The sequence below is a fragment of the Sus scrofa genome, chromosome 10 (genome assembly GCF_054392235.1).
Source record: "Sus scrofa isolate SSC_HxYL_T2T_F1_AM1 chromosome 10, Sscrofa_HxYL_maternal_Yorkshire_Landrace_v2.0, whole genome shotgun sequence".
NCBI classification, from domain to species: domain Eukaryota; kingdom Metazoa; phylum Chordata; class Mammalia; order Artiodactyla; family Suidae; genus Sus; species Sus scrofa.
This window is the reverse complement of record NC_139392.1, coordinates 26175737-26193534: the sequence shown is the minus strand read 5'-3', so window position 1 is coordinate 26193534 and position 17798 is coordinate 26175737. Positions and strand designations below refer to the sequence as shown.

Sequence of the window (17798 nt, the reverse complement as noted above, 5' to 3'; positions counted from 1 at the left end):
CACAGCCTCGGAGTGCCTTGTCGTGTCTCTTCTGGCTCAGGTCCTTCCTGACACTCTGAGCTTTTCTGACCCCAGGGCTGTAAAGTGCTCCAGAGGGGCCTTTCTTGCATCCGGCCCTGCCTCTCTCTCTGAGAGAACATCAGGGCGCCGAGCTGGGCTTTGGGGGTGGGGAGGGGACCTTTGGCCTGAAAAGGGGCCACTCGGAAGCATATCTAGGAAGGCCGGTGGATCTGGGTACTCCTCAGGAGTGCCAGGTTGACCAGGGTCCCTCTAGGACCCCTGAGCCAGGCAGCCACAGCATCCGAAACCCCTCCCCGCAGACCCCTGCCCAGCCCTGGAGCATTTGCTGGGTGTGGGATTGCCCTGAGCTCTCGCCCCCTGTCTTGTGCTGGGACTGCACCCGAGTTGTCCTCCTGTGAGGGACAGACGTGGCCCCAGCCCTCTCTAGGTCCCCGTGTCCCACCCCTGCCCCCTGCCCCAGCATTGTGTTCCCTCCCCCCGCCCCACCCCGGGGCATACAGCATGGCTGCTTCCCCTTAGCAGACCTGTATTTAGACTTGAGAGTTTCTCTCTGTCCTCCTTCTGATAGAGTCTGCCTGTGTGTGTGTGTCAGTGTGTGTCTGTGCGTTTAAGTGTGTGTATGTGTATATACATGTGTGTATGTGTGTCTCCATGTGTATGTGTATGTATACGTGTGTGTCTGTGTGTACGTATATGTGTATGTGTGCATGTGTGTGTCAGTGTGTGTATATGTGTCTCTGTATGTATGTACATGTGTGTATGTGTACATGTGTGTGTCTATGTGAGTGTGTGTCTGTGTATATGTGTGTTTGTCAATGTGACTGTGTGTCTGTGACTTTGTGTGTATATATGTGTATGTGTGTCCGTGGGTCTCTGTGTGTATGTGTATGTGTGTGTCTCTGTGTGTATATGCGTGTATGTGTGTGTGTGTGTGTAAGTTCCCTCATCTCTGTTTTCCCCCTCTCCATCCTTCTGCCATAGACACCCCAAAGAGCAGGGCAGTGCCTAGAAACCCCATGCCAAAGGGTGAGCCACAGGGATTCAATGATGCCAATAGACAGACAGACACCAAGCCCTCCACATCTGCACCAATCCCTTCCGTTTCCTCTTCCCCTTCCTGTGGGGTATTTCTGTCCCTTTAAGGCCATCAAAGCCTCGGAAGTCCAAGGGCTATGGCCTGCCCCCTCCCCTCACCGGCTTCTGTGGGCTGCTGCCCCGCCCCTTCCCCGCCCCTCCCTGTCCCCAGCCCCAGCCGGGGAAACTTTCCCTGCCAGAGATTCCAAAGGCATGAGTCGCCAAGACTGAGACATCTCTAGTGGGATGGCCGCTCCTGGTTATGCCACCTCCTGCACGGGTGTCCCCAGGCTCCCCAGAGGCCCTCTATCCTACATTACCCAATCCCTAGGTCTCCACTGAGCACCCTCACCCCTCTCTGGAGCCATCATCCCACCCCCTCTTTCCCACCCAGTCACGTCACAGGATGTCCCCTTACCACTGTCACATCCTCTTCATCTCCATGAGGATTCCAGCCCCCTGTCCCCTGCAGGTCCTTAGCCCCTGCCAGGGCTGAGCGCTGAATGCTGCTTCCTTGGGGAGTGGTGGGACTCTGCCCAGCGCCCAGCTGCCCCCACCCCGTCCAGGGCAAATATCCCAGAGCCCAGAGAGGACCAGGGGCGGCCAGGTAGTCTCCCAGAGCCTGGCGGCCACACCTGAAAAGCAGAGCTGGGGTGTAACACGGGAAAGCCCAGTGGGCCCTGGGCCACGCGCCAGGTGTGCCCAGCAGCTGTCTCCCTCCCACGCAGCTCTACAACGAGGAGATCCTCGACCTCTTCGATAGCGCCCGCGACCCTGACGCCCGCCACCGCAGGTCCAACATCAAGATCCACGAGGACGCCAACGGCGGCATCTACACCACCGGCGTCACCGCCCGTCTCATCAGCTCCCAAGAGGAGGTGGGCATCTGGGAACCGCAGGGGTGGGGGGCGGGGGAGCGGGACCCCATGGCCAGGGTCCTCACACCTGCCTCTCCCTAGCTGATCCAGTGCCTGAAGCAGGGCGCCCTGTCACGCACCACGGCCAGCACCCAGATGAACGTGCAGAGCTCCCGCTCCCACGCCATCTTCACCATCCACGTGTGCCAGATGCGCCTGTGCGCCCGTCCTGACCTGGTGAGGAGCCCCCGACGTCTGAGGTGTGGGGCGGTGTGGGGACCCAGGCTTGCGCTGCCCCTTGTAGACTTTTCTTTCTTTTCTTAAGCCTCAGTCGCCTCATCTGTACAGTGGGGTGGCAGCACCTCTGTCGTTGTGAGGATTGAATGAGAACCGGGCACGCGCACGCTGTGCGATGCTTTGCCTGCGTGCGCGCTCGCGAGACCCCCCCCCCCCCCACGCTCCGCCCCAAATGCACGCAGCCGTCAGAGGGCGGGGCTGGGAGCAGAGGGGCAGAGGTGGGCGGGGCCGGGGAGTCACAGCAGCTTCCTGGCAGGTGAATGAGTCCGGGCTTCCGGAGGGGACCGCTTCCGCGGGTGAATATGAGACGCTCACCGCTAAGTTTCACTTCGTGGACCTGGCTGGCTCCGAGCGGCTGAAGCGGACGGGGGCCACCGGCGAGCGGGCCAAGGAGGGCATCTCCATCAATTGTGGCCTGGTAGGCCCTCGGGGCCAGCGCCGCTCAGCCTCAGACCCTCCCCAGGCCCCACGACCCTCAGCTGCCCTGTCCCCCTTGGGCCTCTGGCCAGCTGCTGGCTGTGGCACTGTATGTCACTACTGTTGGGCCTTTGGCCCTTCACCCTCCCTGCCCCTGTCTGCCCAGTGTCACCAGTGACCACATCTGCCTCTAAACCCTCGGGGAGCCTGAGGGGTGCTGGGGTTAGCTCAGGGATCGCCCGTCCCCACCCCCTCCCCGGGTGCCCCTCGAGCATCTGTGTCTCCTGCAGCTGGCCTTGGGCAATGTCATCAGTGCCTTGGGGGACCAGAGCAAGAAGGTGGTCCATGTGCCCTACAGAGACTCCAAGCTCACCCGGCTCCTCCAAGACTCGCTGGGCGGCAACAGGTACCCGGCCACCAGCCTGAACGAAGGGCGGGGGCAGGAGCATGCGATGGGTCAGGTGGGGTGAAGTGAGTGCCCCTTGGACAGAGAGCCCTCCCGCCCCTGTAGGCTGCAGGCCTTGAGGCGACCTCAGCTTCCTTGTCTACACAACAGAGGTAGTCCTAATGGAAGGGCTGGAAGCCCAGGGGAGACTAGATGGGAAACCAAGGAGATGCAGGGCTGTGACTCTGGCAGTAACACACCATAACCTCCCCACTGTGCTAGCCGCCTTCCCCGTGGTCACCACTGTAGGCGTGGAAATGTGGCCCAGATGGTCCGGGTCCCAGGCTCTGCCCAGGTCCTCGGGGCCTCCAGGCGGGAGCAGGAGTCCACTATGAAGTGACACACCTCAGGCTGGCGGTGCCCTCATCGCTCACTGTGCACCCTCCCTCCCCAGCCAGACCATCATGATCGCCTGCGTGAGCCCCTCGGACCGGGACTTCATGGAGACGCTCAACACGCTCAAGTATGCCAATCGTGCCCGCAACATCAAGAACAAGGTGGTGGTGAACCAAGACAAGACCAGCCAGCAGATCAGTGCGCTGCGGGCGGAGATCGCGCGCCTGCAGATGGAGCTGATGGAGTACAAGGCGGTGAGCTGGCCCCATCCCCTCCCAGCCCCACCTCACTGCTCCCTGGACATTGTCGAGGTCTGGTGCCCAGTGCGGGGCTCCCCTGATGACTCCCAGGAGCCCTCGGGGCATAGAACATAGAGGGGAAGAGTGCTCTCCTGGCTGCATGGATCTCATGCACAGGGCAGACACTCTGCTACGGTTTCCCGTGTGCTGAACTGCTGTGTTGAACCAGGTGAGATTCATAGGCTGCAGCACAGAGTGAGGATAGTGGATGGGGCCACGTGAGTGAGTGGTCCAGTGTGTTCGGGGGATGCTATAGGGCAGAGGGGAGTGAGAGAAGGCCTCATGGAGGGAGCATCCTCTATATGGATTTTTTTTTTTTTTTGTCTTTTCTAGGGCCGCACCTGCAGTGTATGGAGGTTCCCAAGCTCTAATCAGAGCTGTAGCTGCTAGCCTACACCACAGCCACAGCAACGTAGAATCTGAGCCACATCTGAGAACTATACCACAGCTCATAGCAATGCTGGATCCTTAACCCACTGATTGAGGCCAGGGATCAAACCCACAACCTCAGATGGTTCCTAGTCGGATTCGTTAGCCACTGAGCCATCACAGGAACTCCGTCTACATGGATTTTGAGAAATGAAAGAGATACCAGCAAAAGGAAGTGGAGCAGGCATCCCAGGCTTCCAACAAGTCACATGCAGAGAAACAAGAGATGGGAAAGATGAGTGCCTTTGGGGAAGTGTCCCATTCTATGTGACTAAGACAGAAGTCACCAGCTGTGGCCTCTGGCCCAAACCTGGCCCAGAAGTGGCTTGTGGTTTGACTTGCCCTTTGACTTCAAAGAATGCAACATAATTGCCAACCTTTTTGAACCTTAGGGAGTTTCCTTTCCTCTCAAACTTTGAAGATCATGTTTGGCACCAAGCTGGCTAGAGTGGCACAGTGGTGCCCCTTTTAGAGTGAGTGTGACACTTTTCTCCAATCCCCCCCCTCCAGCGTACCCCCCCCCCAGTCATCTTACACCTAGATGGCCTTTCTCATTTATGCCAACCGCCTGGGCCCTTCGGGTTTTGACCCCTGAGTCAGTGTTTCCGGAGACAGGACAGTGAGCAGGAAGGGGAGCGGGAGTAAGACCGCGGTGGCCTGGAGTGGCCGGTCACAGAAGTTGGACTTTTCTGCTGTCACAGGGGCCATGTAAGGTGTCTGAGCACCAGGAGACAGGAGCTGTGCTTTAGGAAAACCTGGGCAAGAGGGAGACGGGCAGGGCTGCAACACTGAGGAAGAGGCCAGGGTTGGGGGGCGGTGAGAGTGTCTGCACCCCCTCCCCGCCCCTGACTGCCCCCACTGCCCCCCTCCCAGGGCAAGAGAGTGATCGGGGAGGATGGCACCGAGGGCTACAGTGACCTGTTCCAGGAGAACGCCATGCTACAGAAGGAGAACGGGGCGCTGCGCCTGCGGGTGAAGGCCATGCAGGAAGCCATCGATGCCATCAACAGCCGCGTCACCCATCTCATGAGCCAGGAGGCCAACCTGCTTCTGGCCAAGGCCGGTGAGTGGGCAGCAGGCCAGCGCTCCTTTTCTTTCTCTGCAAATGCGATCATATGTGTCATCCTAGAACGCTCCTTTTCACTTGGTGTTATTCCGCTGTATGGATCCTTCTGTATTAAAACACACAAGCCTTCTTCATTCCCTTAAGCCTCCCAGGGTTCCGTATGTGATGGTGACGGATAATTTATCGTAACAGCCTCTATGGAGGGACATGGGCTTGTTTCCAGGCTCGCTGTTGTGTGTGTGCATCCAGGCAAGCCCCTCTTTGATAGAGGGTCCTTCCTGGAAGAGGCCCGCGTGCTGCTCTGTTGGAGGCACAGACACAGGATCACTGGCGTGGGGCTCAAGGTCCTCACTGTACTTTTCTGAACTGTCCCGCTCAGGTGATGGCAACGAGGCCATTGGGGCTCTGATCCAGAACTACATCAGGGAGATAGAGGAGCTGCGGTGAGTGAGCCCCACCCCGGCAGTGGCGGGGGGTGGGGGGTGGGGGGTGGGCTGGGAGCCCGAAGCAGCGCCGCTCACCTGCACCCCACCCCACCTCCAGGGGCTCTGGGGGCCCGAGGCAGTGCCACTCACCTGCACCCCGCCCCCCACCCCCGTGCCCCCTGCAGGACCAAGCTCCTGGAGAGCGAGGCCATGAATGAGTCCCTGCGTCGGAGTCTCTCGCGGGCCTCGGCCCGGGGCCCCTACTCCCTGGGCGCATCCCCAGCCGCCCCGGCCAGCTCCATGGAGGATGCCTCTGAGGTCATCCGCCGGGCCAAGCAGGACCTGGAGCGACTCAAGAAGAAGGAGGTCAGGCAGCGGAGAAAGAGGTGAGGGGAGGCCCCCATGGTGGCCCCCAGGACCCGCCCTGTGCAAGGCTGCATTTTGGGCAGAAGCCACCACCTGTCTCTGCTACTCTGCTTTTCCAAGGAGAGGGAGGCTGAGCCCACCCATGGCTAATTCTGGGTGCGGGGGGTGCGGGGGAGAGAGAAAAGCAGTGGATCCCTGCCGAGCTGGAGCCCAGCCCGGGCCCGTGCCTTGGGGACAAGACACTGCTGTCCCCCCACCCTCTCCTGCGCCCTCCACCACACCTCACCCACACACTCAAGGCAGGTTAGTCCCCTAACCTGCCCACCCTTCGCTCCTGGGCAGCCCAGAGAAGGAAGCCTTCAAAAAGAGGGCAAAGCTCCAACAGGAGAACAGCGAGGAGACTGATGAGAATGAGGCCGAGGAGGTGAGGACCCTCGCGACACCCCCCCCCATGCTACCCCCATGTCCCTACTGGGGTGGAAGTCCCCCATGACATTCTTGTGTGGGGTCGGGGAAGGGCTGTGGTCAGCCGCCGGTTGATTCTTATACATGGTCTCTGGCTGGTCACCATGGTGACGTCCATCCTCCAGCCCCTCATCCCAAATGAGTGGGTGATGGGGGCAGGAGGCTCCCCTAGAGGGGTTCTGCCTAGGCTGCGGGGGAGGTGGGCAGAGACACCCCCCCCCCACCAAGGCCCATCTCTCTCCCCATCCTCCTGACGTGCCTGGTGCCCAGGAGGACGAGGAGCGGGAGGAGAGCGGCTGTGAGGAGGAGGAGGGGCGCGAGGATGAGGACGAGGACTCAGGCAGCGAGGAGAGCCTGGTGGACTCGGACTCCGACCCCGAGGAGAAGGGTATGTATTGCCAGCTGGGGTACCCAGCTCGGGGCAGTGGATGTGGGGCGGAGTTAGGCATGAAACCAGTAAGAGCAGAAGCAGCAGTGATGCAATGCTGGCAGTGAACTGACCGCCCACCACGTGCCCGGCATTGAGCTGAGCCAAACCCTTCATGTGCCCAGCCCTCTCCAACCTCACCATCACCCTGGGCACAGGCGTTGGGACCCCTCCCTTTGTTGCCATTGAAGAACAAGCTGCCCACCTCACTCCACCCCACGCCCCGCGTGGCAGGTGCAGAGCTAGGTGGTGGGCCTGGGTCTGGCTGGTCCAAAGTCACTCCTCTAGGTGATGGGACTGGTGCCCCTCAGCTCTGCCCTGCTTCCACCTCTGACCCAGAGTCCTCTCGGCCCCTCTGGGTCCTCTCCCTCCTCCACCCCCAACCCCTCCCTCCCCAGCCTTGCTGGCTCCCAGGTCTTCTGCCTCTGGGGCTCAGCGGGGGTGCGCGGGACACCAGCTCCCCAGCCCAGCCCTGCTCTTCCAGGGCTGCTCTTTAAAGGTGTCGCCCACCTGGCAGCACCTGCCCGCAGTGGGCTGTCATTTCCTCTCGCCATTGGCCACTGGCTGGTCAGGGCTGGCCGGGGGAAGGTCCCATCCCCTCCTCCTCGCCCCTCACCCGTGCCGGGGCCTCTGCTCCCACAGAGGTGAACTATCAGGCAGACCTGGCCGACCTGACCTGTGAGATCGAAATCAAGCAAAAGCTGATTGACGAGCTCGAAAACAGCCAGCGGCGGCTGCAGACGCTCAAGCACCAGTACGAGGAGAAGCTGATCCTGTTGCAGAACAAGATCCGGGACACGCAGTTGGAGCGAGACCGTGTGCTGCAGAACCTCAGTGAGGCCCCGCCCCAAAGCTCCGCCCCCTCAAAGCTCCGCCCCCAGTCTCTTCCCCAGACCCCCTCCTGGCCAAGAGCGTAGTGGCAGGGTTACCTCGGCCTCTGGGCAGGGCCCCCTGACCTGACTGTGCTCTTCAACCCACAGAAAGTTCTCGTATCCAGACCTAGACCCTAGGCCACTTTTTCAGTTTATTATTGCTATTATTTTTATCATCACCTTAGGTATTAGAATCCTATCTCCAGGCATATGAACATGACACCTCTCAGCCTTCTTTTCCCCCCGAATTCGCTCCTTGGGTGTTTCCTTGGGTCCCATTTACAAATCTGCATCTCCCTGCGGTCGCGCGGTGCGCCTGGAGCCCAGGCCTCTCCCCTGTCCGAGCCCACAGCCACCCAGGGCACCAGGGCAGGGGACCTGTCACCGACCGCGGCCCGCTGTGCGTAGGTACCATGGAGTGCTACACGGAGGAGAAGGCCAACAAGATCAAGGCGGACTATGAGAAGAGGCTGCGGGAGATGAACCGGGACCTGCAGAAGCTACAGGCCGCGCAGAAAGAGCACGCACGGTTGCTCAAGAACCAGTCTCGCTATGAGAGGGAGCTGAAGAAGCTGCAGGCCGAGGTGGCCGAGATGAAGAAGGCCAAGGTGGGGGCCCCGGCGGCGGGGCTGGAGGCTGAGCTCCAAGTCGGAGCTGAGGGCGGGGCCGAGGGTGGGGCCAAGAGGCGGAGTGATGTCAAGGTGAGGGGAGGATTGCGCTGAGAGGAAGAAGGCAGACGTGGGGCTGCAGGGCCCAGGCAATGAATGAGGCCACAGCGGGGGGCAGGGCCAAGATGGGGTCCGGGCAGGGCTGGAGTAGCGCCAAGGTGAATAGGGGGGCGGGGCTGGGACGAAGAAGGCCAAGGTGGGAGTGGGGGGCTGAGGATGGGGCAGTGGAGTGTCTCCTTAGACCCACCTACCATATCAAAAATAATTGTCTGGAGTTCCCGTCTCTGCGCAGCAGAAACGAATCCAACTAGGAACCATGTGGTTGTGGGTTCGATCCCTGGCCTCGCATTGCCAGGATCCGGCATTGCCCTGAGCTGTGATGTAGGTCAGAGACGCGGCTCGGATCTGACATTGCTGTGGCTGTGGTGAAGGCCGGCGGCAACAGCTTGGATTAGACCCCTAGCCTCGGAACCTCCATATGCCACGGGGGCAGCCCTCAAAAGACAAAATAATAAGTTAAAAAAAAAAAAATTACTGTCAGCGTGGGCGATCGTCTTGACACACATTGCCTGGTTCAGCCCTGTCCTGGTCCTGGACACTGTCCTCTCAGCCAGTGTGTTGTCCTGGTGGGGGCCGGGGGTGAAAGCACCTTACCCCATAGCGGGGCAGGTGAGGTCCCCAAGGACCCCGCCCCCTCACTGTAGCCTCCAGTCCACGTGCAGTGTGTGAGGCCTCTCCTCTGTGCTGCCTTTGCCAATCATAATAATAGCAGTAGTAGTGACAGCTGTGCGGATGTGGCTTTAGCCCAGTCCCGCTGCACCACAGCCACATTCAGTCCGGAGGAGAAGCTGGAGAAAGAAGCCCGGGTGGTGCTCCCACTTTGTGCCTGGGAGAGTGGGACTCAGAGAGTGAATGCTGCCTGGTAGAGCAGCGCTGGGATTCAGACTCACTTCTCTATCTGCAGTCTGCCTCCACTTCCGGGTGGGCCCTCATTCTCTTCTGGACCCGCAGATCCGTGCTCACGCTACATCCTCCGTCGTCTGCCTGGTCCTTGGTCCTGACCTGGCCCCAGCTCCCCGCAGCCCTGAGCCAGGCCCTGGACTGGACCCCAGCGAGCCACAGAGGGCTGGGCCTGAGAACAGGCCCCACAAAGGGGAGCAAGGATGCCATCACAGCTGCGTCCTCACTGCCCGCTGGGCTGGTGTTGATCAGCAGGCAGCAGAGGGAGGTGATCCAGATTCTGAGAGGTGGACTTTCAGCCGTCACGCCAGCCACCTCCCCTGAGCAACCTCTGTCCCCAACCAGGCCTGGGCTGGGAGCTCAGGGCCCATCAGCCAGGCCAGGGTGGAGGCGGCCGGTCTTGCTCAGCCTGGCAAGCCTGTGCTGGCCTCAGGGAGCCGGTTTGCCCTGGATGCTCCTCTTGCAGATGCGGAGGCGAGGCTGCAGGTCTCGGGAGTTGGGTCCACGGGCGCCCTCTGGCGGTAGGAGGGAGAGACGGGGCCTTGGTCTTCCCCGTTGAGATTTGCACAGTGCAGCTCCAGTAGCAGCTCTGGGGGTCTGCCTGCATCTGCACTCTGTCTCCCTTGAGGCTAACACCTCTCGAGGTGGCCCGGGCCAGTGCTGGTGAGCTGTCATCTTAGTAGGAGGTGACCCTACTCTGGAGCCCTATGACAAGGATCTTCCTATGGCCTGAAAGGACAATATAACAATGCCCAGAATGCATGGGAAGGACAGAGGGTCCTGTGTGGTCCCAGGTTTCAATCTTGTCTTGCTGGCCCTAGAGCCAGGACCCCGCTCTGCCTGGCTAATTAGTTTGCCTGGGAAAGGCTGAAAAGAGTACCCTTGCCATCCCAGATGCCCAGGAGGGGTCCAGGGTTTCTCTCAGGTGGACAGAGGGCAGCAGCCAGGGATGCTAATCAGATGCTGCCATGAGAGCCAGCGCCGAGAGCCTCCCACCGCAGTTGAGGAGCCGGGCCCCACACTGCAGAGGTGTCCTGGGGAGAGAGGTGCTGCCTTCTGCAGGTCTCAGAACCGCGCTGGCATCGGGCACTGTGCCTTCCCTGTCTAGGGTGTTCCCAGCCAATCTGAGGCCACCCCTGTGACAACCTGCAGGGGCTCAGCCCCACATTCAGACTTGGGCAGTTGGGCGCTTGTCCAGAAAGACATTTTCCCAACCAAGAAGCCTCTGGCCAGGCCCCGGAAGAGAGGTGCCAGCTTGGAGGGCACGCCGCTCCCAGTGTGCAGGAACTGGGTCCACTTCCAACCAAGGCCTGGATGGCTCTCGTCCAGTCCATCCCAGGCCTTTGGGGGAACATTCCTTCTGGACCCCAAAGGCCCAGCAGCCTGGGGCCCGCCAGCTCTCTGTCCCCCCACCCCACCCCCCACAGCCTTTCTTCTGAGGGAGAAGCCACCTGCCCAGGCACCCTTTGCGCCCCTCCCCCTCCCTTCCCAGCCTGGGGCAGGCTGGTGACATTCCTGGGGTGTCTGGGGCCTCAGTGGCGGGCGAGGGACAACCTCGCCTTGTGCTCGTGCTGCCGTGGCGTGGAAGGGAGTCTGACCCCCGTGCCCTTTGGGCTCTGTGCCCTGGGCACCAGGACTTCAGGGTGGAGGGCAGGTGCCACAGGGCAGTGTGACTCCTCACAGTGCTGGGACATCTTGGGCCACCCCGATGGTGCCTTCTGTGCCTGCAGCCGGGCCTCCGAGAACTGGACTCCAGGCTCTCTGCTGGGCCACCTGCTGTGGGGCCATCCCTGTGGATGTGGTGAGAGCTGGATTCCGAGGTGAACGACTTGGGCCGGGGTCTGGCCACCATTACTAGTTTTATGACTCCAAGTCATTTTTGTCTCTCTGAGGCTCAGCCCAGATTTATAAAACAGGAGTTGTAATACCTTGTGTGGTTATTGTGAGGACAGGGCCCCGCGTAGCGTGGTCTCCGTAAACAGTGCGGGTTTCGCTGTCATCCCGGGAATCTGGCCGGGAGTGTGCCTGTCAGTGGCTCGGCTGAGGGTGGAGACGACTGTGGTCCTTCCAAGCAGGACTGTTTGCCTCCAGCAACTCGGGCTGATCCCAGAGTGGCGGGACCCAGGCTTTGGGTGAAGGGCCCCAGAAACTGTGACATTCCAAGCAGTGGTGGCTGCTGCTGGACCTGGTAGAGCCATTGCACCTGCAGGGCTGGGCTGGCAGTGAGGCCCCTCCTTTCTGGAGGTGGCCCAGGAGGTCCAGCAGCTGCAAATCCTGCGGACGGACGAGTGGGGACCAAACTCTTGAGCCAGTGCTGCCTGGTGGCTGTCTCCGCTGCCTGGTGACCTCAGAGCAGGATGCCAGCCTCCCTGCCCCCAGGCCCGGCCTCACCGTCGCCCCTGCCTGTCCCAGGTAGCCCTGATGAAGCAGATGCGGGAGGAGCAGCAGCGGCGGCGGCTGGTGGAGACCAAGAGGAACCGGGAGATCGCGCAGCTCAAGAAGGAGCAGCGGCGACAGGAGGTGAGGGTGGCCCTGAGGGTCCCCTTGAGCCCAGCCACCCCTCCTGACCATGTGGGCTTTGATGCCCAATGTTCTGAGCCACCAGCAAGCTAGTGCCAGAACGGGCAGCTTCTAGGCCTGCAGAGAGGCCCCAGCAGGTCCAGCCCTCTGCCCCTGGGCCCCTCGCCCACAGTGGGGAGACCAGGCCGAGAGACCTGCCCATGTGCAGAAAGGGGCCTGCACTCCAGCCTCTGGGAACCAACGCTGGGTCCCCTTTACCAGCGAGCTTTGGCCACACGAGGCTCTCCCTGCAAACCAGGCGCTCACCTCCAGGGCCAGCCCGGGCGGAACCAGCTTAGGGCCTGAGTGTGAACCCCATCTCTTCTCCCACCCACAGTTTCAGATCCGGGCTCTGGAGTCGCAGAAGCGGCAGCAGGAGATAGTCCTGAGGAGGAAAACCCAGGAGGTGAGCGGGGCCCCCCACTACAGCCCCCTATCCTGAGAGCAGCGCCCCTGTGGCCTGGGTCCCCCTCACTACGTGCTGGATTTAGGTGACCTTGGCAAGAAAGCCAAGGCTGGGGGCAGGCTGCGGGCTCTGGTCTAAAGCCTGAGGTGTTTATTTTAAAAAAGAGGGGGAGGAGGAGTTCCTGTCATGCCTCAGTGGTTAGCGAATCTGACTAGGAACCATGAGGTTGTGGGTTCGATTCCTGGCCTCGCTCAGTGGGTTAAGGATCCAGCGTTGCCTGTGAGCTGTGGTGTAGGTCACAGACATGGCTCGGATCCCAAGTTGCTACGGCTCTGGCATAGGCCAGTAGCTACAGCTCTGATTAGACTCCTAGCCCAGGAACCTCCATATGCTGTGGGTGCAGCCCTAGAAAAAGGCAAAAAGACAAAAAAAATTAAAAAAAAATAAAATAAAAAGGGGGAGGAGTTCCTGTTGTGGCTCAGGGGGTTAAGGGCCACACGTTGTCTCCATAAGGATCCTGACCTTGCTCAGTGGGTTAAGGATCCACTGTTGCCGTGAGCTATACCTTAGGTTGCAGATGTGGCTCAGATCCCACTTTGCTGTGGCCGGGGTGTAGACCAGCAACTGCAGCTCCAATTTAACCTCTAGCTTGGTGGCCCGGGATCTTCCATATGCCGCAGGTGTGGCTTTAAAAAGCAAACAAACAAACAAAATATGTGGAGTCTCTCGTGCCATCCCAACCAGACCCTTGGCCCTTTCTCAGTGCCAAACCCAGGTCCGGACAGAGTGGCCTCTGTCCTCTCCCAGCCTGGCACCCCCAAGCTGAGCCTTTGCATGGCTCGGGGGGCGCCCTGCCCACTGGACCCTCTCCTCTGGGCCCTCAGGTGTCTGCACTGAGGCGCCTGGCCAAGCCCATGTCTGAGCGGGTGGCAGGCCGAGCGGCACTGAAGCCACCCATGCTGGACTCGGGGGCTGAGGTGTCGGCCAGCACCACTTCGTCTGAGGCCGAGTCAGGGGCCCGCTCCGTCTCCAGCATTGTGCGCCAGTGGGACCGCAAGATCAGCCACTTCTTGGGGAACCACCCCTCGCCCACTGGGCCGGGCACTCGCCCTGCCAGGTGAGGTGGTCTGTGCGGGCGGGGAGGGGCAGACGTGCGAGAGGCAAGTTCAGGGTTGGCTCGGGACGGGGGAGGCTCCATGCAGCTGCAGAGGCTGAGCGTGGTCCCGCCTGGCCCTTTGCCTCTGCCCTCAGAAAGAAGTTCCAGAAGAAGGGGGCCAGCCAGAGCTTCAGCAAGGCCGCCAGGCTCAAGTGGCAGTCCCTGGAACGAAGGATCATTGACATTGTCATGCAGAGAATGACCATTGTCAATCTGGAAGCTGACATGGAGCGGCTCATCAAGGTGCGCCCTTCCCTGCCACCCTCCCAGTTCCCGGCTCTGTTCCCCCCGCCCCCTGCCCTGCTCCCTTCGGGAGCTGCAGCCTGAAGCCCCCTCCATCCCCCAGAAAAGGGAGGAGCTGTTCCTCCTGCAGGAGGCGCTGCGGAGGAAGCGGGAGCGGCTGCAGGCTGAGAGCCCGGAGGAGGAGAAGGGGCTGCAGGAACTGGCGGAGGAGATCGAGGTGCTGGCAGCCAACATTGACTACATCAACGACAGCATCGGCGACTGCCAGGCCACCATCGTGCAGCTAGAGGAGACCAAGGTGCCCTTGGGGCTGGGCAGCGAGGCGGGAGGGGCACCTGGGCGGTGGGGCAGCCCCGGTGATGCGGGCTCTTTGCCTCCCCCCACCCCCGGTCCAGGAGGAGTTGGACTCCACGGACACCTCGGTGGTTATCAGCTCCTGCTCCCTGGCCGAGGCGCGCCTCCTGCTGGACAACTTCCTCAAGGCTTCCATTGACAAGGTGCGCCAGCATCTCACCTCCTGGCCAGCCCTGCAGCACTAAGCCTCTGTGACTTGCCCTGGAGGCTCAGTACATGTGGCCTGGCTGTACTGCATCATTCCCAGGAGAGAGCCAGCTGCCACCCTCCCTGCCCGACTCTGAGGCTGTAAAGCTGGGGTGGTGCAGCGAGGGGCTTGGCGTGGCTCCCAGCTCATAACAAGGTCTCTATCAGGGGTGACCCTGGGGTCGGGGGTGACCCATGCGTAGCAGGGCCGGGCCTGAGTCTTGGAGCTGGAGGGAGCCCTGTGTGTATGTGTGTCCAGTGGGGATGCAGGAGCAGACAGATGGACAGATGGACATGCTTCCCCTGGGGGCTGGGGTTTTGTGCTGGGACAGGTCCTGTGGCCTGTCTTGGGTTCCTGTCCCCGACAGAGAGCTGGTCACACAGGGGCTTCCTTCCCCCAGGGGCCCCGTGTTCTTCGAGGACCCCACTGCCTGCAGGGCAGCTCCGGGAAGGGTCAGGAGACTGGCCGCCTTGACCCCTCACCCACCCCCAGGGAGCTCTCAGCTCTGCTTTGAGGCTCAGAGTCTCAGGTGTTCCTTTGCTGGAGTCGCCATAACCAGCATCCATGGCCTCTGCTCTCCCAGGCCTGGCGGTGGGGGTCCGAGATCAGGGTGCAGGCAGGCTGCCCTCCTCTGTCCTTGGTGGTAGACGCTGCCTCTCCTTTCACGCGCTCATCCCCCCTTGGGTGTATCTGTCCTGATCTCCTCCCACGGGGATTAGGGCCCACCCTAGAGACTTCATTGTAACTTGATCATCTCTTAAAGACCCCACCTCCTGATCCGGTCACATTTTGAGGTCCTGGGTATGACAGCGTCAACACGTGCCTTCTGGGGACACGATTCAGCCCGTAACGGGGAGCATGTCCCACGGCGTGGATGTGGGGAACATTAAGGGGCAGGGGTACCTCTCAGGCCTGGGAGCTGGCGGGGAGCCCCTCAGGCCTCCTTAGGGAGCAGATTCTGCGAGGGCCGTGATGGGGTCCCCGCTGCCCAGGCCGAGAAATGTGACCCCAGGCCTCGCTCCCTGCCCTCAGGGGCTGCAGGTGGCGCAGAAGGAGGCCCAGATCCGGCTGCTGGAGGGCCGGCTGAGGCAGACAGACATAGCCAGCTCCTCCCAGAACCACCTGCTCCTGGACGCCCTGCGGGAGAAGGCCGAGGCGCACCCCGAGCTGCAGGCTCTCATCCACAACGTACAGCAGGGTACGGGGTGGGGGCCAGGGCTCCCTGCCTCCCCGTGGAGGCCGATCCCGGAGGGTGAGGGTGGGCAGGAGGCCACAGCCCTCCCGTGCCCCTCACTCGGCCCCCTCCCCCACAGAGAACGGCTATGCCAGCACAGATGAGGAGGTGTCTGAGTTCTCTGAGGGCAGGTGAGTATGCACACGTTTCCAGGTGGGGCGTGGGGCGGGGGGCGGGTCCGCAGCACCTGCCTGGGGCTGGGGCGAGGGGTTCCCGGAGGGTCCAGGGAGCCCGGACACGGGCTGTCAGCACCCTGACCCCCCTTGCTTCTTCCTTAGCTTCTCCCAGTCCTTCACCATGAAAGGTTCCACCAGCCACGATGACTTCAAGTTCAAGGTGCACCCCCCCACCCACCCGCAGCCTGCTCCCCACCTTCCTGTGGCCCTGCCCTCACCCCCGGCCCCAAACCAGCATTGCCTCCAGCTGGGATGCACGTGCCAGGGAGGGTCTAACCCGGAATGGGGGGTGGGGGCAGACGGGTGACCTGCCAGAGCCCATTCTTTTATGTGGGTGGAGTGACGTCACCGTCACCCGAGGCCCCGCTTTCAGAAATCTCCCTCTGCCCCACCCACGGCCCTGCCTCCCGCTCTGAGTCAAAGAGTAACTCTGGGTGTCTAGTCGTCTTGCGTGTGAACTACTGATGCAACAGGGAGGGAGCAGTTCCTAGATGAGACGGAACCGGGGGACAGGACTCACTAAAGTTGAGGGGACGCCCTGCAGGCAGAACCCTGACTTGAGCACAGCTTCTGGGGAAGCAGACTCACTGGGGCGCAGCGAAGAGGCCAGGCTGGGCCTCGTGTTTGCAAAGTCTGAACCAGCGCACAACAGGCATCCCTGCTGGTTCGGATGCTCCAGAAGCCTTACGAGACGGTGTCTGGATGATGTCAACCTGGCCCTCCCCCAGCTCCTCTGATGGCACTTTGCCCCATGCCCCCCCCACCAGCTCCCCATCCTGGGCCATCGTGTTCGAGCAGGATGGCCCACCCCGTCCTTCCTGTCCCAGGGTGAGCCCAAGCTGTCCGCCCAAATGAAGGCAGTGTCGGCCGAGTGCCTGGGGCCCCCGCTGGACGCCTCCACCAAAAACATCACCAAGTCGCTGGCCTCCCTCGTGGAGATCAAAGAGGACGGGGTGGGCTTCTCCGTCCGGGACCCCTACTACCGGGACAAGGTCTCGCGGACCATCAGCCTGCCCACCAGAGGGAGCACCTTGTAAGGAGGGTGCCAGGCGGGGCGGAGGGGGGAGCGGGGGGCGCGGGCGTGGCTGGGGGGTCTGGCCTCACTGACCTTCTGTTCCAGCCCCCGGCAGTCTCGAGGCTCGGAAACGTCCCCCCTGACCCGGAGGAAGTCATACGACCGAGGACAGCCCATCAGGTGAGGCGTGTTCTGGACCTGCCCAGCAGGGGCACTTGCCTTCGGCTCCCCCCACGGCCCCCTCCCCACTCTGACCGCAGAGGCCCCCGGGGACAATCCTGAGCTGGCAGGCACAACCGCTGCTAAAAAGCTACGGCTGTGAGCTCAGTGTGGACGGCTTTGCGGTGGCCTGGCTTGGTCCTTGGGCTGATGTGCTTCAGCCCTGCTCAGGGCCGTGAGTCCTTGGGGGCTCAGTCCTTTTCAAGGTCTTGTCGTGGGCAGAGTGGAGAAGGACAGTCCAGAGAGGTGATGTAGGACTGAGAAGGGACCCAGGCCGGTTGGCCACTCATGGGGCCCCGCAGGCTTTGCAGGATGCCTCCTAGGGTCACCTTTGCTTTTGGGAATGAGTGGTGGCCCTCAAGTCACACAGCGAAGCAGAAGGGCAGGGGCTCCAGGCTACCTCGTGCACCTGCCTCGGTGGGTGAGGGCTTGCTGCCGGCCCCCCCCCCCCGCCCCCCCATGGAGGTGCTCGCACCCGGGACCTCAGACAGAACTTCGGTGGGAGAAGTGGCAAGGTCACCTCTGCACCTGGGGCCAGACCGCCCGTCACCCCCGCGGGGAGAACACGCTGAAGTTGCCATCAGAGGGACTGAGCTGACCCCATGTCACCCTCCAGAGGGAGGGAGGACTCAGCTGGACCAGAGGCCTCTTTCCAAAGAGGGGGTCGTGGGTGTTGGAGCAGCGCTGGGGGTCTTGGGCTCTTCCCTGGAGATCCAGTCCCATCGCTGGCAGTAGTTGTGTGGTCAGGTCACCGTGAACACCAGCAGTGACTTCCCTGAAACGTTGTCCCTGGGACAACACAGGGTTGGCTTCCTGGGGGCCTCT

The 17798-nt window shown here is 61.7% G+C and overlaps 1 protein-coding gene across 10 annotated transcripts in view; it reads left to right on the top strand.

The window, feature by feature from the left end:
- KIF21B (kinesin family member 21B) overlaps nucleotides 1-17798 on the top strand; it is a 46267-nt gene that overhangs the window by 14792 nt on the left and 13677 nt on the right. For all 10 annotated transcript variants that reach the window (XM_084980743.1, XM_084980742.1, XM_084980741.1 and 7 more), the window contains exons 4-26: nucleotides 1824-1973; nucleotides 2055-2189; nucleotides 2506-2667; nucleotides 2957-3072; nucleotides 3506-3701; nucleotides 5049-5238; nucleotides 5621-5684; nucleotides 5852-6052; nucleotides 6375-6456; nucleotides 6768-6885; nucleotides 7567-7758; nucleotides 8205-8404; nucleotides 11837-11944; nucleotides 12321-12389; nucleotides 13274-13506; nucleotides 13641-13788; nucleotides 13892-14086; nucleotides 14184-14285; nucleotides 15362-15527; nucleotides 15643-15694; nucleotides 15842-15899; nucleotides 16567-16772; nucleotides 16860-16934. In XM_084980743.1, coding sequence (XP_084836869.1) covers nucleotides 1824-1973; nucleotides 2055-2189; nucleotides 2506-2667; nucleotides 2957-3072; nucleotides 3506-3701; nucleotides 5049-5238; nucleotides 5621-5684; nucleotides 5852-6052; nucleotides 6375-6456; nucleotides 6768-6885; nucleotides 7567-7758; nucleotides 8205-8404; nucleotides 11837-11944; nucleotides 12321-12389; nucleotides 13274-13506; nucleotides 13641-13788; nucleotides 13892-14086; nucleotides 14184-14285; nucleotides 15362-15527; nucleotides 15643-15694; nucleotides 15842-15899; nucleotides 16567-16772; nucleotides 16860-16934 — 3218 coding nt within the window. The remainder of the gene's footprint in view (nucleotides 1-1823; nucleotides 1974-2054; nucleotides 2190-2505; nucleotides 2668-2956; nucleotides 3073-3505; nucleotides 3702-5048; nucleotides 5239-5620; nucleotides 5685-5851; nucleotides 6053-6374; nucleotides 6457-6767; nucleotides 6886-7566; nucleotides 7759-8204; nucleotides 8405-11836; nucleotides 11945-12320; nucleotides 12390-13273; nucleotides 13507-13640; nucleotides 13789-13891; nucleotides 14087-14183; nucleotides 14286-15361; nucleotides 15528-15642; nucleotides 15695-15841; nucleotides 15900-16566; nucleotides 16773-16859; nucleotides 16935-17798) is intronic.